Source organism: Scomber scombrus, chromosome 14 (assembly GCF_963691925.1).
Source record: "Scomber scombrus chromosome 14, fScoSco1.1, whole genome shotgun sequence".
In the NCBI taxonomy this organism is placed as follows: domain Eukaryota; kingdom Metazoa; phylum Chordata; class Actinopteri; order Scombriformes; family Scombridae; genus Scomber; species Scomber scombrus.
In genome coordinates, this window is record NC_084983.1 from 28,846,236 (window position 1) to 28,865,780 (window position 19,545).

At 37.4% G+C, this 19,545-nt stretch overlaps 2 protein-coding genes across 4 annotated transcripts in view; both read right to left on the reverse strand.

The window, feature by feature from the left end:
- Window positions 1–3,861: 3,861 nt before the first annotated feature.
- Window positions 3,862–19,545, reverse strand: part of LOC133994114 (uncharacterized) — a 33,007-nt gene continuing 17,323 nt past the window's right edge. Inside the window, exons 2-6 of one of the 3 annotated variants that reach the window (XM_062433318.1) lie at window positions 9,930–9,963; window positions 8,822–9,130; window positions 7,160–7,447; window positions 6,606–6,668; window positions 3,862–5,652 (exon numbers count right to left, since the gene is read on the reverse strand). In XM_062433318.1, coding sequence (XP_062289302.1) covers window positions 5,330–5,652; window positions 6,606–6,668; window positions 7,160–7,447; window positions 8,822–9,128 — 981 coding nt within the window. In that variant the 5' untranslated portion in view covers window positions 9,129–9,130; window positions 9,930–9,963 and the 3' untranslated portion in view covers window positions 3,862–5,329. Of the gene's footprint in view, window positions 5,653–6,605; window positions 6,669–7,159; window positions 7,448–8,821; window positions 9,131–9,929; window positions 10,160–19,545 lie in introns of those variants that run through there. The other 2 variants (XM_062433317.1, XM_062433319.1) reach the window with 2 other exon arrangements.
- On the reverse strand, window positions 13,940–19,276 carry LOC133993584 (uncharacterized). The gene is made up of 6 exons (XM_062432575.1): window positions 19,243–19,276; window positions 18,296–18,324; window positions 16,519–16,539; window positions 16,008–16,430; window positions 14,518–14,748; window positions 13,940–14,200 (listed from the first exon to the last, which is right to left on the reverse strand). Exons 4-6 carry the CDS (start codon window positions 16,263–16,265, stop codon window positions 13,940–13,942), a joined length of 750 nt encoding a protein of 249 aa, XP_062288559.1. The 5' UTR covers window positions 16,266–16,430; window positions 16,519–16,539; window positions 18,296–18,324; window positions 19,243–19,276.

The window sequence follows — 19,545 nt, forward strand, 5'->3', positions numbered from 1 at the left end:
GTTCCTTTTGACACATGGAACAAAAACAGAATTTCTTTTCAACTAACTTCTTATGAGTCTCCACCATACAATTGAGATTTCTATTAACAAGAAAAGTGTTTTTTCACCAAAGACCAATGTGTAACATCTGAGAAATAAAGTATTGTGCAGTTACATTTTAACACTGACTTTGGGGCTCTGTAGTTTCTTTATTAATTGTTTGGTCTGTAAAATAACAGAAAATAGTTTAAGAAACTTGTTACAATTTCCAATAGTTCCCCAGTTGACTCTCCAATCTCCAAATGTTTTGTTTTGTCCAACCAACAATAACAACCAATATGTTTGGGTCTAAAAGCCCAAAGATATTCTGTTTAGTATCAGAAATTGAAGAAAAGCAACAAATCCTCACATTGGAGAAACTGGAAACTAGATAATAATCAGTCTTTCTGCTTGAAATGTAACTATCAAAATGATTATTAAATAATTAATCACTGGATTGTTTCAGCAGTACTATTTGTGGTACACCAAAGAAGACATGCACAGCTGGATTAGTTCACATCGCTTGTATGAAATATGATCAATCTGTTCAATCAGACCATTTTGCAGCATAAAAACTGGAGCTGACTATAAAGACTGAATCTGAACTTATGTCAGAGTCGTTGTGATCTGGATCAGAGAAGAAATGATAAAGTTTGAAGGAGTTCGTCTTACCTTCCGCTGTCCTCGTTTCTTGGACGGCGTTGTGGCTCAGAAGTGTCTTTTTCAGGGCCGAAGGGTCTCTCGGGGCTTCTCCCCTGACCTTCAGCTTCTCTGTAAATAATTGATCAGTGTTCATTCAGTCAGAAGTGCAGGAATGAAACCCAATACAGGGACTGCAGAGGAGGAGGAGGTGCTCACAGTGCAGCTCTGGGCTGTGAGCTTTTAATAGGGAGGTTTTAAAAATGTAAAAATATACTTTAAAAATCAACATAGAGGTAAAGGCTTTGCTTACAGATGCTAACACATGGCTGACCACAAAACATATTTATTTTTCACCACTGCTAAACATTTTTCAATTAATTGGAATTTAAAAACTAATATTTTAATATTTTCTGTGTATCCTGATTGCTAACTGAAGATGCTAATTAGCTTCAAGCTAACTCTGCTCCAGTTGTTGCACGTGGTCAATGCTAAAAACAACAGATGAAGACGTCACATTGGACTCTTGAAACATTTTCACTATTTTTTGGCATTTTATACACTAAAAGATTAAGCATATGATCAAAAAAAGTATTTGAAAAAGTATTTGTCAATATTCAACTTGTCCTAAATGGATAATACACACTAATTCATTACATTATGTTACTGTACAGTAGTATTATTTTCTTTATTGGTTAATCTGCAGATTTTTATTGAATAATCAATTAATTGTTTGTCAATGAAATGTCAGATAACATAAAACATGTCTATTATAATCTTCCACAGCTCGATGTGATGTTAGTCAGTTACTAATTTTATAAGATCAACAGTCTGAAGAAATTCAGTTTACAGTCAAATGTGACAAAACAGATGAATAAAAGCTGTTTTAACAAAGTTTTCATGTAATCTTTTTAGATTTAAAACAGAAAAGTTACAAAAATACAAATGATTTTCAATGAGAAACCAAAAATTAAATTTTTACAGTATGTTCCTCATCTTGCATTCATGAAGAAAAATCTGACGAAAAACAATAAAACTGAATTAAATCTGAATCATCTGAGAACGAATGCCAAACCAATGTCGCAGTTTGTGATACAGAAAACATTTTTTGTAAGTACAGTGCTGCGTTAATGACAGATATCATTTATCATTGATATCATATCTTTAATCAATAGCTGCTGTACGATATAGATCTAACTGAGACAAAAAGCTCAATAAATATTAGATCTCTCACCTTTTCTTCAGAGAAGCCGCTGAAGCTTTAAATGTCTCACTTTCACCTCCTCACTCTGCCTCTTATCGCCTATCTGAGGATCTAATTAAAGCAAAGTGAGTCCTTTAAACTCAGCAGCTCCTCCCTCCTCCTCTACACACCCTCCTGCTCTCATCCCTCCATCTTCATCACATCTGAATCATACAGTAAATACAGGGTTTGATCACACACACACACACACACACACACACACACACACACACACACACACACACACACACACACACACACACACACACACACACACACACACACAGTTGTGAATAAACACAGTGAGAGTTGGGACAGAAATCTTTTACATTATTAAATGAAATACCTTCATCTGATTCTTAAGCAAATCAAACTTATGTTGGTAAACTCGAAGGTTCAATGTGTAAAAATGTGCCACCTGATCTCCAGCAGCTCATAATGTGACTCAGTAGTGTTTTATGGCCCCAGCCTGCCTGTATGCACTTCTGACAATGTCTGGACACGCTCCTGATGAGTTGGCCGATGGTGTCTACTCCCAGACCTGGATCAGGGCCTTACTGAGCTGCTGGACTGTCTGTGGCGGTACTCAGATGCACCGATACATAACGACCCATAGGTGCTCAGCTGGATTTAAGTCAGGGAAACGAGAGGTCCAGTCAATGGCATCAATGCCTTCATCATCCAGGAACTGCCTACATACCAGTAGAGACCAGGACCCACTGCACCAACATAAGGTCTGACAGTCTCTGAGGGTTTCATCCCTGTATCTAACAGCAGTCAGCGTACCGTTGGCTCTGACATGGAGTCTGTGTGACCCTCCAAGGATCTGCCTCCCCTGACCATCAGTAGAGGACGTCCCCATGCCCCCCTCATGGAGTCTGTTTGGGACAGTTTGGTCAGAAACATGCAGCCTCCTGTGACTGTTACAGTAACATAAAAATGAACTTAGGTTAATACACAATTAGCTCCTTTTATGGTGTTATTATATATTTATAGTAAAGTATTGTCATTGACACATAAAGATTTAAACAGTTGTATATTATAAAGTTGCTTGAATGTTAAAATAATTGATAAATTGTAGTTTATAAAGTGGAATACATTTTACAACTTTAGACATGGCTTAGTTGTTGATTTAATTTAGCAATAAATCACATTTTATAAAGTGATCAGTGTACACTCAGCAAATAATATATAATAGTTGTGGTTATATCTGTTGTCTCTACTCTATGTTGAGTAAATCTAAAATATATATATATATATATATATATATATATATATATATATATATATGTTTAGTAGATGTACATTAAGTGACTGCTGTAACACTTAGATTGCCTTCAGGGATTAATAAAGTACTCTATCACACCAACCACTGATGGTGTAATGAAGTGCTCAGAAATCTAATGAACAGCATTAAACGAATGGAAGAAATGAACAGAGAAGTAAACAAACAAGGTGAACTTAAACTCACAGGACTTACTCTTTAAACATACTTTTGAGATTATGGTACAACAATTGAGAGGATCCGGTGATACAGTTAATGGGGAATTTGACCTGTTATACTGTAGTGTGCAAATACATAGTAATACATTAAAAAGTGCTGTAAATTGTGAATAGATTTACTTGTTGCTCAATGTGATTTTTCTATTGATTTCTGCTATCCACACTGACATAAAATTGTCCGATTTCCATTTAAGTATTACACATTATTGTAGCACTATTACTGCAGTAATTGAAGGATTTCTGTCAGTTTAACAACATTTCCATGATGACGAGGCTGAAACTGGTGATGTTACCCAGCAAGCAAATGCTAGAGTCCACTGAGAAGTTAAATCTGTGGATGTGGATTATGACCCTGACATTGTTTAGAGGAGTAGAGGAGTAAACATTGAAAATAACCCGGAAGAAAAACAACTGGAAAACGAAAAGTGAAAAAAGTACAAAACAAGGACTTTATTCAAAGGACTTACAACTCGACCACAATGAGAAACAGAAAGTGAGTTTCACTAAAAAAGAAGCCGGTCTTGGTAACAACTGAGAAGTAAGCAAATTAAAGACAATCACTTAAACAAGGAATGCACCAATCCGACTTTTTCAGTCCGATACTGAAACTGATACCTGGGCTTTGGTATCAGCCGCTGATGAGTTATTGATCGGATTCACCGGCTTTCTTACTGTCAGCGCTCCCTCTCTACGTTCACTCTCTAGCTATCAACCACAGCTTATAGCCGGTTATTGTGGCGGAGCAGCTCTGTCCTCCATTCAGTGTCCAGACCTTTTATACAGAACAGAGGAGGAATAAAGTAGTAGTATTCCTGCATTGAAACAAACTCTCTGAGAGCAGCGTGAACATAAATGACAGCAAACAGCAGCCGAGGCTAACGTTAGCTGCTAACTCTCCTCTGTCTCAGCGGGGCGGAGCTGAACCTCTGTGCTTCAGAGACAGGGTCTGTTCGAAACCGCATATTTTCCTACTACTCGTACTAACTCTGACGTCATTTGAAGTATGTAGTGTGTTTCAACTGCGTAGTATGAGATTTAGAGTATGTGAGAAGGATGGTTTACTAGATTCAGCAGAAATGTGGAGTATGCATCAAGAGCTGACTACTCACACTCACATTACCCAAGATGCAACGTAACTTCTGAAAAAACCCAAAATACAAACGTCACAGATCAACACCTCGGTGGTTTCAAGTTAGCTACAGCGAGGGTATGTTCGCTTCCTGTTTTCAAAATAAAAGCACCAATTCTATCGTTATGGTTTTCTTAATAATAAAAGGTAACGTGTGTTTTATTTTGTGAAAATGACCGGAAGTGCGTTATTCGCTACGGTTAACTTGAGTGGCTCCGAATTCGCAGGAACAAAACTTTAAACAGGTGTTATTTGGACAAATTAGCGTCACATTGTGGATCTAAAGGGCTACTTTACTTTCCCGCCTAAAAAGGTTATAAATGTCGATAAAGTGGTATATTTACAGAGTTAGAGCTAAAATGAAATCAGCTTCTGCCTGCTGATTTCAGCTCGGGTAGGAACGAAATGCATTGTGGGTTATCGGTTAGTTTACTACAGTGTAAATGGTCTGCTTACTATCTGGTCGTTTAGTGTGTAGTATGCGGTTTCGAACACAGCCATGTCTACTGGCTCCCACACCATTTTAACTATTTACTGGTATTTAGAAATTGACTCGTGGGCTGCCAGTTGTCTGTTCTGTGTGTTTGTTGTGAGTCTACCAGCACGCTGCTGACACATGATAGAGCGTGTGTAGCAAACACAGAATTGAAATGAATAGATCAGCCCTATTATCCAATACCTGATCTAGCTATTTAGTAAATATCAGTGAAATATCCAATATTAATATCAGATTGGTGCATCCCTACCTGAAACATCAAAATGTATTTAAAGGTGACAGTTAATAACTGTTATACAAGTTAATCATCTCTTAATTTGAGCAGTCTGGAAAGGTTTGGATCCAGCTCACAGAGGATAGTGATAAACTGTGAGCTGGGTTCATTTCCCTTTCCTCGCACCGTGTCAATCACTTCCCGAGCTTTGTCTGCTCGCGTTCCTGTTCTGATTGACTCCATTTCACCATCATTTATAACACCAAAGTGATGAAGTTTATCCAGAAGCTGATCTAGATTAGATTTAGACACTCTGTCAATAAACTCTGCCCGAACCGACCGCAGCGTCTCCTCTGCTGAAACGCTGCCCCCTGCTGGTAGATTCCTCTGTAGGTTTTCCCTCCGTGGACCTGGAAGATAAACCAGAGAAAAGACTATTTAATAATCCAACTATCATTATTAAACAGTTATCCAGGTAGCTTGCATAATGGAAACAACTTCTTTAAAAAAAGGTTTCAAAGAAAAATTCTCATTTCAGCCATTAGCTGTAAGATTTGTAAAAAGCTTTTGTCTGCAGCAACAGTCTGTACCTATTCCCTCCATGTTTGAGCATATTGAGCACTGGTATACCTCTAAATCTGAGCTGGCTAACATCATGCTTACATTGGTTAAAATGTAGAGCGACACTGCTTCTTTACACATAAACACACAGAGATAACCATCGGTTTCTCTAAAAGATAATTAAACTGTGATACTTGAGACATTTCTCAGTACTCTGTAACATTGTCTGAAGGCAGCATGACAAGTCCAGAAGTGGATATTTGATTCATTATAAGAGGAACTTTGCTTTCAACTTTGTTCCTCTTATACTCTGAAAATTAAATTTGACTAGTTAAACACACACTTACACAGCTCCATGGCAACAGCTGGGCAGTACTGACAAAATATGAATAAATTAATGTTCTCAATACATAATAGAAGGCCTAATTGTCCCTACTGGTTTTCTGTCATTGACCAGTTTGACTGAAAGGAGCATTTAATTTAATTTTATGTGATATTAAAAAGGTCTCATTTAATTTGATGAACACCAAATTGAAAAATGTGTTGCTTGGTTTTAACTGTTGATATTATAAGAATTTATTTGTAACATGTCTGAATTTACTGAGATATTTCTCTGTTTTCTGTGACCTATTCAACTTTTGATGGCCCAGATACTGTATTTGTCTACTTTTGCTGCTGTTAAAGATCTGTCTAGACAAAATTAAAACTGTTACCATGGCAACACATGATGGACAGGATGAATTACAGGATGTTTGCTGTGACCAACTGAACTTTTGGTGTATGTGTTTGTGTATAAACCTACTGGCTTCGGTCTCTGGCTCCTTGTCCGCTGAGTTCTGATCACTTTCTTGTTTCCTCTTCTTCCCTGAAAAAATACATTTTAATAAGTTTAAGACACAGATTGGTCAGTTTCATGTTAAAATCAACACAAATTGTAAATTAAGTTAAAATGTTGCTTCTCATGTTGGTTTCTTTTATACTTGAATGTCATGTGTTTGTTTGTTTTCTGTGGAGACATGTTGTAGATGTCAGACTGTTACTAACAGCCATTTTCACCACTGAAAAAAAGAAGCATCTTTTTGACTATAAAATACCAGAACATGGTGAAACATTACTGTTAATGTCCCAGGATCAAAAGAGACATCTTTAAATGTGTTTTGTTTCATCAGCTGTTCACAACTAACGTTTCAGTTTACTGTCATGTATAATGGAGAAAATCATTAAATCATCACATTTGACAAGCTGAAAACATTTTTGGGGCATTTTCACAGACAATGCACCAACCATAAAACCCTCTGTGCTCATATCAGACATCTACAGTGGTCTCACATTAACAGCTAATACCTATGAACTCACCTTTGGTCTCTTCTTCCTGTTTGATGCTCAGTTTGTTCACAAAGGGACGCAGCTTGTTCTGGACTGCAGGGTCCCTCCTTGGAATGAACAGCATTGCTTCCTTGATTGCAGAGATGGACCCATCTACTCCTAAGAACTGGATGATTATTTGAGGCATCTCCTCTCTGAACTTGCTCGTCTTCATACGTTTGGGGATTGTGTCAAAACAGGAACAAAACAGCATCTTGTTGTATTCCTGCTCATCCAGCTGCTCCAGGATGGAGGTCAGGGCTGTTTTCCATTCACTCTCTGAAAAATAGTAGTAAACCATAAATCTGTTAATTAAGTGTCAAAAATCCTTATTACAGCCATTGTAGTCAAATGTTGTTGTTCTGCAAACTGCTGCAGTAAAAAGTCTCATCGTGCTTTCTTTAGTTGGTCTGTGCTGCTGTCTGCTGGACAACACTGAAATACAAAACACCTCCATTTGTTTTCTGTGTTGTGATTTGATCTTAATGTGGAAATATTACATAGATAATTTAGTCAGGTTAAACTTAACAGCTAAATAAAGTCCTACTTAATCATCATTAACATATTAACTACCTATTATTTAATTCAAATAATAAGCAGCTCAAAGTGCCGTAGATAAAGAGCAAAGAAAAGGTTGCAACACGTAAATTAAAATAAAATAAACTTTTCAGTAAGAATAAAATTGAAGTTTCAAAAACTTTACATACAACTTATGTGATTAAAAATATGTATTAATGTAAACACCCTCAAATTTAAGTTGTGAAATGCTTCTATAATTATCCCTAAGGATGCAATAATGCAACAATCCAGCTAACAGGAGAAATATAATGAATCATAATTAATTTAAAAAATGATGCTTCTCCAGGCTGCAAGAAGGCAAACATGTTCAGGAATCACTCTGAGACGTTCCTTTATCGGTTTCCTTTATACTTGAATGTCAGATGTATGTTTTCAGATCCACCTACTGACAGGAACTGAATCAATAAATCACCTTGATCAACATGCAGGGCCGTATACACAACTGAGATTTGGAGCTCCTCTGCTGTCAGATGTTACCTAAAACACTTCTCCAGGCAGATTCACAGAGATGTTTATGTGTATCTTCTAAGAAGCCTAACTTTGGTTTAAGCCAGTGTCATCATCATCACCTTGTGGTTTTTGATTGTTTCTCCTACATTTCCTTCATGGAGTCCATCAGAACAATCAAACAAAGGGTTTCTGTTATTTAGCATTTTTGAGAAAAGGTTGTGGCTATACCACTGGCACCTTTTCTCTGTGAAGACGTGATGTTGATGTAGGACTTCAACTGACAGCTATTTTCACTACTGAAAAAATATATTTAATCTTTTTTCTCTATAATTTATCAGAACATGGTGAAAAATGACTGTTACAATTTCCCAGGATCAAAGGCATCTTAAAATGTGTTTTGTGTGACCAGCTGTAGAAGCTTAAGTTTCAGTTTACTGTCATGTATACTGAAGAAAAGCATTAAATAATCACAATTGAGAAACCTTAAATGTAATTTGTTGAAGCTGCAGAAACCTGGTCTGTGCTGCCACCTGCTGTTTCACAGACACCAACCATAAAACCCTCTGTGCTCATATCAGACATCTACAGTGGTCTCACATTAACAGCTAATAACTGTGAACTCACCTTTGGTCTCTTCTTTCTGTTTGATGCTCAGTTTGTTCACAAAGGGACGCAGCTTGTTCTGGACTGCAGGGTCCCTCCTTGGAATGAACAGCATTGCTTCATTGATTGCAGAGATGGACCCATCTACTCCTAAGAACTGGATGATTATTTGAGGCATCTCCTCTCTGGACTTGCTCGTCTTCGTACGTTTGGGGATTGTGTCAAAACAGGAACAACCCAGCATCTTCGTGTATTCCTGGTCATCCAGCTCTTCCAGGATGGAGGTCAGGGCTGTTTTCCATTCACTCTCTGAAACATTTACAGACATCTCTGACACACAAAGAGACGAGAGACAGAAAAGTGAGTAACATGAGCCAGATGCAACCAATGAATTCATCACCCAAAAAACATGTTGGAACATTGCAAAAACATTTTTATTCCAAATGTAGGCAAAACTTTTCAAGATGTATAATCCATAAAACTGTTAATAAAATGTTAAAAACTTCTATTACCACTGCATAAACTCCCAGTTCACTGATAGAGCTGTAAAAACACTTAACAGCAAAATAAGATCCTACCTGGGAATGTGGAGCACTGTTTCTTTAATTTCAGAGCTATGGGAATATTAACTACAGATTATTTAATTCCAATAATAAGCAGCTCAAAGTACTGTAGATTAAAGAGCAAAGAAAAGGTTGCAACATGTGTTAATATACATGTAATAATCCAACATCTGCAACACTTGATTTCACAGGAGAATATTATCAGGCAGAAATAATTATAGTAAAACATACTGAAAATAATGATTGGTTGATATAGATATAGATATAGATATAGACAGCTGACTATTATCAGCCCTCTGCAGATAACACCACACAAACTGAACCACACGTACATTTCAGTTGCTGTACAGGACTCAATAGACCGGTAAAACTGATATTAGTTATTAGTTATTATCATTTCAGTGTGTTAAACATAAACAGGAAGAGCTCGTCTGTCAGGCTCTTCATCTTTCCTTTGTTCCAACCTTAGTGTTAGTTTGTAATTAATGTGATTAAGGATCTTAACTCACAGTAGATTCATTTTTAAAAGATATAAGTAATGCGTTGTTAGAAATATTAATACTCACTTCTTCCGTTTCTGGACTAGTTTCTTCTTTCAGAGTCCAAAGTCAGAGTTGCTCTCAGTAGCAGCAAGAAGCTTGTTGTTTGAGTGGAAGATACCAACTTTAATGTTTTACAACCTGCTTGACACAAAATTGAATGCTCAAATATTTATATGAAGACCGATATTTCCACGTCAGTGTTATGTCTGATAATGTCTCGTTTCAAACACACAGCTCTTCCTTATGCTGTGAACAAGGTTTGGCACTCAGAGCAGTTTTTTTCTTTCCTCGGATGGCACCAGTCCCTTATCTCTAGTCGGTTTTTCCATTGGCTTAACCTAACTAACCCAACGAGTCCTAACCAATCAGAGGCAGAGTAAGGCGGGTCATAGCCTAGCCGTTCTAGAATGAAATGTTGCAAACTGCACTCAGTGGCGGGAAGAAGTTATGTTTGGCAGATACCAACTTAAATTATGTTTCTACAACATTCTTCCCACCTTATTTATCTACATTACATGCCAAAATGCACCATCAATATTTGACTTTTCTAAATCACTGTTTATCCTTATAGCATCTCAATCAGTGTTAATACTTATAACATCTAGTTTCAAACTCACAGCTCCCCCTTTCTCTGTGAACAATGGTTTGGCCCACCAGTTACTTTCAGTTTCATTTCTTGTCGTGTGCTGTAAAACGGTTCAGCTTCTGTCAGATATGGAAGAAGTATTCAGATCTTTTATTTCAGTAACAGCAGCAACACACTGTAAATATATTCCAGTGTTAGTGTTCAGGCTTAGCTCTTAATAAACACCACCACTCCCTTTATGAATTAAATGGGAGGCATTTATTATAACTACAAACACACAGGTTACTATAGTGTTAGTCGTCATGGTTACTAGGTTACTTACTGAGGGTCAGAGCTACGGAGGTATGAACAAGAATCAATAGAAACACTGCGAGCGGCACAGATAATAAAACCTCTCTTTTAAAATACAGTAAATCAGTAAATCACAGGTCAATAACATTATTTCAACTGAAGCACATATTAAGATAACATCACTACTCACTGTGATTTGTTTTAGTGTAGTTATTGTATTAAGCCTTCACTTGCATTTTTTTCTTTTACCTTCCTCATTGTTATTGTAGTTTGATTTATATTAAGTGGCTTCTGTAACACTTAAATTGCCTTCATGGATTTATCTATCTATTTATCTATTGAACTTTTTTTTTTTTTTAATGCTATAGCTGTTAGAGTTATGTTAGAGATGTTGGACTGAGGGCCGACTGGACTAGTGATAGTAGATAGTACAGGCCAAAGCTAGCTGGTTAGCATGCTAACTTCAGTTCATATGCTGCTCAGTACATAGAGGTCTTAGACATAATGTCAAAACTGATTTCTTCACATTCTCTTGATAATTTTAGTTAATTTTGGAAAGTTTTCAACTAAAATTAAAGTGTATCCTGAGTCAATATAAACTTCTCTCAGTTCACCATTTACAACCAAAATCAAAAACCACTGTCAGAACTCCCACTTCGTCAGGTTGGCTGCTCTTCTGTGGTTCATTTAAAGAAGAAAGTAGGTATATTTTACACTGTTGTGTTCTGCAAATCTTTCTTGATAACTGAACTCACTTGTTTTCTGGTATTCAGTTTGTCCACAGAGGGGCGCAGTAGGACCATAGAGTCCCTCATCAGTATCAGATCCATTACTTCATGGAACATACATATGAACTAAGCTACTACAAAGTGTTAGATCTCTTCTTTCGACTTAAATGGAACACACTGCACTTATAAAGCACTTTTCTACTTTATCAGACAAAGACCTGTCAGAGCTGCTATGCAAGGCACTGATCTGGCCTTCAAGAGCAACTTGGGGTTCAATGTTGCTCAAGGACACTTCAGCACCTGGACAGGAAGAGCTGGGAGTTTTGGGGGAATTTTTCCATACACAAAAGCATCTTCTTGTATTGTGACGCATGCAGCTGGAGCTCAGAGCTTCTCTCTCTCTTTATTAACATCTCAAACAGATACAGAAAAGTGATGAAAAATGAACCCCTCTGATGGATGATGAAAAGCGCTTACATCACCCAACCATAAAACTTTGACCACAAAATGTAACTACATTGCTAAACTTTATTCCACATGTAGGCAGGACTTGTAACCCTTAAAAGTGATGATAAAGAATGTGAATCCCTATTACAGTGGTTGTAAACCAATTCTGTTTCCCTTCAAAATTCTGCAGCCAAGTGGTGCGAAAACAACAGCGACCTCTCCCTAAAGGTGAAGAAAATACTGACTTCAGGAGAACTTGTACCCACCGCTGCTCCTCCACATCGAATACAACCCCACCTGGACCACCAACACATCACATCACATGCAAAGAAGGCTCACAGATCATGACCATTCTCTACAGAGCGCCATTGAAAGCATCCTAACAAATGATCGTCTCCGACCACAAGACCCTACAAAGCACAGTGAACATAGCGAAGATCATTGGTGTCCCTCCTGCATCTCAACTAGACCCCAGTGCCCACAAACCAGTCCATTTTGATATTGGTGATAGTTTTAAGGGGGGACCTGTGTATTCCTGCTCTTTTCTAAGTATTTTATTGAACTATTAATTGCTTTTAGATGTTTATCACCATGTGCAGGTTGTATGGTTAACTAAATCTCCCGTTATAAACCCTGTCAGTCTATTGGTGAACACGATGTTTAAATAAAGTGCATTTTGCAGTTTACAAACATTTTGAGTAAATGTAGATTTATTTATATAGCACATTTCATACACAGGGGAAACTCAATGTGCTTTACAGCAAAACAAATGTCAGATGATTTAAAAGTAATAATTGGAAGGATTAAAAACATACAATTAAAAAACAAAACAATTATAATTAAAAAGAAAAAAAGTATAAATTGAACAGTAAAAATTGGAAATATTCAAACATACAATTAAAAAAAGAACACAATAATAAAAATAAAACGAAGTACAGAAAAATAGAGAGAAGAAAGAAAATAAAAAGCTAGACTAAAATGGAGCATACGATATGAGAGTGCAGCATAAAATAAATGATTTGCTTTAAAATGATTAAAGAACATACAGAGCAAATGAAAGACTAAAATTGAAAGTGCTTTAAAAGAGCTCAATCATAAGTACATGGAAAGAGAAACATTTTTAACTTGGATTTAAAGCCCCATATCATCAGATGGAAGGAAGAACTCAATCTATTTACAAAATCTCTTTAACACAGATGGACAGAAATGCCCTGAAACGTTAGGACCACACCAAGAACTATAACTATAAATATATAGTTTTTAAAATTGTTCAGTTAAACTGTTATGACAGTGTTGAACGATATCACTGGATCACTTTCAGAGTGAGATGAACAATAGAAACATTGACAGCCAATCAAAATCCTTCCTATAAACCATACAGCAGCCTGACATTTACAGTAAAACTTAATTAATATTTCATTTTGGAAACTGATTGATGTCTTTATTTACTTTAATGAGGCTTTGTTCCTCTCTCACCACAGACGCACTGTAAACTGAAGCAGAATGACCCAGAGGTGATTAGAGTCTTTATTAATACAAAGATGCTGGAACTTTGTTCTCTATTATAATGTGAAAAAGCAACAAAGTTATTGGATGTTTAAGACTTCAGATCTGTGCTCATACTATGTTTCAAAATGTGAAACATCACAACAACTAGTGTCTGAAATACTTCTGATCAACACACTGAATCAGCTCACACCTCTGACCCTAATATACAGCAGTAACAGCTCATCTTTATCTATTCTCATTAGCTACAGACTCAGCTGGAACCAGCAGCTGTTTACAGGACGTTATAGTTCATAAGTGTGGATGCTCACATCTTTATCTTTAGTTATTATTATAGTTATTGTTCTTAGTGTGGACGGCCCTTTACTCTTAAGACTACTGTAGGACACAGCAGGAAACAAAACACAGAAAAACAAAACGAACAAAAGACATTTATAAAAGTCAAACAAAGTAAAGGTGATCTTTTTCATCGACTTTTACTTCTCTTTACTGGCTGTGATTTTATTAATTGTACTTCCTTGTATTTCTACGTTTGCTGTGAAAGGGATTTTTTTAATGAGCCTATCTTTCAAGTCCCCTTCCAATCTGACCTCAAACACCTTTGCCAGAAGCTTAGAAGCCACAACCAACGTCTCCACCTCGTCGTTGATGCTTGCTTCCAGGTGAGTCTCCATCAAACTGGCTGATATGATTCCTATAATCTCAGCTGTGACATTGTGGATGGCCGCGCTTTGTTTCTGCAAACACAAATTTTCACAGTCAGGGTCAGAGTCAGGACATGGAAGAAAAGCGACAGTTGAAGGTTGAGTGTTAAATATCAATTTTATAACCAAACAGATTCAATAGTTCCACCCTACATCTGCAGTATAGATCCGCTCTACAATGTTTTTCATATATATTTAAACTGAGAAGTGTCACTGATTATGAAATGCAGGAGCACTTCATTCTACCAGCAAACTGAGCAACAAACACAGCTTCTGTGTGTTGAGAGAAAAATTAAAATATACTAAACTGACATCAGTGGAACAGCGTGCAGCATGTGTGTAGAAGCTACCTTGCAAATTTCGGTGAAATTGGTTGAGTTCAGAGAGACAGTTTCATTATAGCGATTGGTCTTCACGTTGGTCACTCTGACGAAGTCTCCATTTGATATTCCTCGGATTTGAGCGACGTCTTTGCCCCACAAGGTGATGTGGATGGAACCGGTGTCATCTTTAAGGTGGAATTCTTTCTTTTCTTTCTTTCTGCGTTGGTTCTTCACTTTGACGTGTTCGACAGGACCAATCTGAAAAAAACAACAATGGAAACAATCCAAAAAGTTTATTTATGTTCAACAAATTCAACAACAGATTGGGAAATCTTCAGCTACACTGGATTTGTCTTATGTGTAGATTTTATATTCCATGTAACATAACCTGAGGTGTTCCACCTCTACTTCCTGTAAGCGAGATTATATTTATGTTCTCAGAGGTCAGTGAGTCTTTGCTATAAAATGGCTCAGTTTTGAGAGTAAGAGCTTGGAGGTAAACTCACAGGAAGCAAAAAGGAAACAAGAAGGGATTTGGTTTGTTTGTGAGGACGAGGCACACTACAGTTTAAGTGCCACAAGTCAAAATGGTAGAGATAAACACGTCACTCGTGTTCCATTGTCACCACTTCTCAACAGCATATACTAATTCTTAATGACATACACCACTGATGCTGATGAACAGATAATCCATCTGCTAAAGCAAGGAAGCAGAGCCGAGGAGTCACGACTCAGAAAAGTGTTCCAAAAGGGAGAAAAGTAGACAGAACAGCTTTTAATCAATAATGGACACTCTGATGCCATGTCTACACAGACAGCGTAGCATTAGCAGTACGTTTAGCTGATCACAGCACATCATAGCTGTTCAGGTACATGGTTGAGTGTACTGTGGAGACTGTGAAGCGTCATTATAGTCAAAACACACATTTGTGGAGCAAACATACCCACTCAAATCTGAACTGAAGGCACCTAACAGGAACAATCTAAGAGCCCAATATGATTGATCCACTTCATTTTACGCAGCGTATTTTTCAATGCAGCCCTTATTATACTTGATATGGTTTTTACTATTAGAGTGCTTAGCCAATTATTTATATCCTGTGTGTATAACAGCATGTTCATTTCTTTCATGTTGTTGGTGTATAAACTTATTCACACCTCAACTGGATTCATTCACTGGAGGCTGTGGGGTTCATGCAATGGGTTTTTATCTTTTTACCTTTTCACTGGGAAATGTGCAATATGGGAGTTATGCAATATGTCATATGTGCAATATACTCTGTAGGGCTACGTGCAATATGTGGATGTTCTTTTTTGTTGTTTTTCTTTAGTTTTTTGCGTTGGATGTAATTTATTTATGTATCAGCTCGAGTCCAAAACAAATTTCCCTGAAGGGACAATAAAGTATATTGTATCATAAATTAAAACAGTATTGCATTGTTGTCACATTGGCAGATGAGCCAAATTTTTTGGCTCTTCTTACAATAAGTAATGCTGAATGTCTCATAGGAACTCACCTTTGTTACGGTTCCTTCTACGCTCACTGCTGTCTTGTCAGCATATGCTTTGGCCTCTGCTATGCTGCAAACTGGTTTCTGGGGATAAATGAGCATTTCAGCTGCCATCTCCAGCTCCTCTGGGACATCAATGGTGTTTGTATCTGCCACTGTGCTCAGTCTGGTAACTTTCATGACATTTTCTACCATGATTACATCTCTGAATGTGTAGCAGCTCTGCTTCTGGAATTCTTCATAGCGATCGTCTCCGTAAACCATCACTTTAATGCAGGCTGTCTCATCACTGATCCCCAGGTAAAAGAACAACTTTTTCTTCTTGTCTTTGGTTTGGTATGTGCGCAGAGCAGACTTCTGCACAACTTTCCCATTGATGGCCTTCTTTCCCAGGTCACGACTGGTCAGTACATCTTTGATGGTTATTTTCTGGACACAAAAAGAAGACAAATAAATCAACATAAATGTAAACATGAACGACATGAATCACTACAAAGCGCTAAAGAAATGCACTCACCCATGATGGAATCTTTCTCTCCTGGAAAATAAACATATGTCAGTATTATAAAACACAAATATATAAGAAAGGAGGCTTTGATGCAACGCTGCCAAAGGCTGAACCAGGTTCAACTGTTTTGATGGACGCCCTCAGCGTTATCTGATCTAACTGAAATGAATGAAGAGGCTTCATGTTTTCACACAGGACTGCTGTCTGTCTGAACACTAGGGGTGGAACGGTTCATTAAAACAATCTGTCCTGTTTGGTACGCGTGTCAAGGTTCAGGCCAGGTGTGTATTGTTCAATTTGTTCAGTTCATGACACGCGCAGTTAACCCAGTAAAGTTTTTAGTTTTTTTTCATTTGGCATGACACGGAGGCGTTACATTATTATACGTGGGACTTATGGAGGCTTTTGCTCCGTGCCAAGCTTTCCAACAGTACGAACACCAGCAGCTACTGATCTGAGAGAGCCTCACCATCTCCAGTTACAGGTTGATTAAAGCAAAGCAACCAAACTACACAATAACACAAACAGAAGGATACACAAACGTGTGTAGACCCAAAATATCTCTATGAAGTAAATATCTATAACCTTTTATTATTAGCACGGTGGTTGATCGGCTACAAATAAATGATCCCATTTTATGTTGACGTGTGACCTTGATCTCCTACAGAGATTATTATAATTATATTATTATTCCACGTGCCAAAGGCGGATTTGAGCAACATCAATAAAATAGTTTCCTTCTGTGTTTTTCTCTTTTATCCTGCAGTGTGCTTATTGAAATAGGTTATATAATGTAGTCTGGGATAAGTTACATGTTTTATTTTAGAGTTGGCTTGTTGTATTTTATCATTGTGAGGTAAATTGGTCCGTTTGAACAGGAGACCTGCAGCGGCTGTAAATAAATAAATGCGCATATAAAAAATAACTGATGCAGAAAAACAGAGTAGCACGGAACATTATTAGTAACTTCATCAAACTAATGAATGTAGTATGGAGCATGCGCGATGGTCTTCATGTGACAGCTCTTTATATTGTTATGATCTTGTCCTCCTTTAGTTAAGGCCGGTCAGGTGGGAATCCCTCCTGATGACGTGTTTCTCTGGGGGGAATCCCAGACACCCGCCTGTGTTCAGCTGTGTGTAAAATAATGTTAATTTATCTGAGCCACTAATTTATATGTTTCCTTGATACATGATTGTCGGTTAGTGTTAAATTAATTAGGATTTTTTTAAATGAATCTATATTGCGCTCCTGCCTTGATGACATGTCATATCATCCAGTCTAAAAATATGAGAAATTAAGTGTAAAACCCCAGAAAAGAACAACATAAACCGAACTGAAAACAGTGATATGAAACGACCCGTTGATTTTGTGAACTCAGTGATACTGTTGCTGTGAGCATGACTCACTGCTTTACATTAAAACCAAGACAACAGAGCATCAAGCAGAGTGACTGTATTTGATAAACGCCCCCTGCTGGAGGAGAAATAAATTGTCTGTTGAGGTTTTATTCCGACCGACCATTAAAGTTCTAAAGTTAAAGTTTCTTTGAACAGAAACTTTTGTGATAAATTTATCACTACAGTGTAGCTTCGGTTGCCTAATGTTCATCCTCTATTGGGAATACTTGGATAAATGTGGGTGTATAATTATCTTGGGAAAGTATGTTTATATCTCTTACTTTGAAACCCAAACTTTTCATTCGATCATAAATACAGCATAAATGTATGTTAAATAATGCCAGCATGTGTAGATTCATCATTAACTGTAATTTCATAACTCTTACTGTGTCAGCTCGGCTGCTCTTTGGTTGATCTTTAAAAGAAGAAAAACAGTCAGTTTCCACACTGAGGACTTCCTCTTGTCTTGGCATCTGTGATAAAGCCTGTCTAGCAGTAAAGAGCAGGTTAATGACTGCTGACATCATCACAGACAGTGTCAGCATGCACAGCACAGACGCACATTCTGGACACTTCTGAGTTTCCCCATTATTGGTCATATGTTACCAGAATGTAAGTCATTTCCATGTTCCCTTTGTGTTGCATGCAGCATCAACTGTGAGGATGAGATTTGTTTGAAATCTGAGGGTTTTTTTAACCATAATTTTAATACTCTTTATGTAGTTCTGCCATGGGGGGGGGGGTCCGACATTTACAAATTATCTGCTAAGAGATATATTTGCCTTTGATTCAGAGTTAAAGGGCTAAACAAATTGCTTTGAAAAAACATGAACTCACAATTATGTTATTCTTATATACACTGATGATTCAAAACAAAACCACTGAAAGGTTAAGTGAATAACATTGATTATCTCATTAAAATGGCACCTATTAACGGGTGGGATATATTAGGCAGCAAGTGAACAGTCAGTTCATGAAGTTGGTGTAATGGAAGCAGGAAAAATGGTCAAGTGTGAAGACAATGCTGGATTAGTACCACCAGGACCTTGTAACTCCATATTTTTTCCTCTCATCATTGAGGGCCGTTGGTTACTTGCCCAGACTGCCTTCACATGGCTGGTAGATCTAGCCATGCATAAGGATTTGTAAAGGCATGCATAGGATCCGTAATTTCTCATATTATCAGGATCAGCATGTTTTTAATTGGCCGGCCGATTTTTAAAAAAACAGTCTGCACAAAAACATGCACTCCTCTGATGCAGCCGCCACTCTGTCTGGCAGTCCGACTCACACCAGAAGCTGCTCTGTACTAATGTTGTGTGTGTTAACCCACCAGCTGCAACATTTTCCTTTTCATCAGAAGAATCTGAGTCGCTCTCAACTTTGTTCTTCTTAAATCCCGAAAATGAAATTTGAAGAGTTAAACACGTTTTACTTGCACAGTTTGACATTGACACCTGGGAATTACGGACAAGATGTCATATGTTATAAATGTAAAGAAATTCATGTTCTTATAATAAATAATAAAAGGCCTTATTGTCCCCCCCCAGGAAAAACCCTGCTATTTCATAAAGTAAAAACTGATGCAACTAAAATGTATCAGCTTACATTAAGTCCATTATGGTATTTTTGCCAA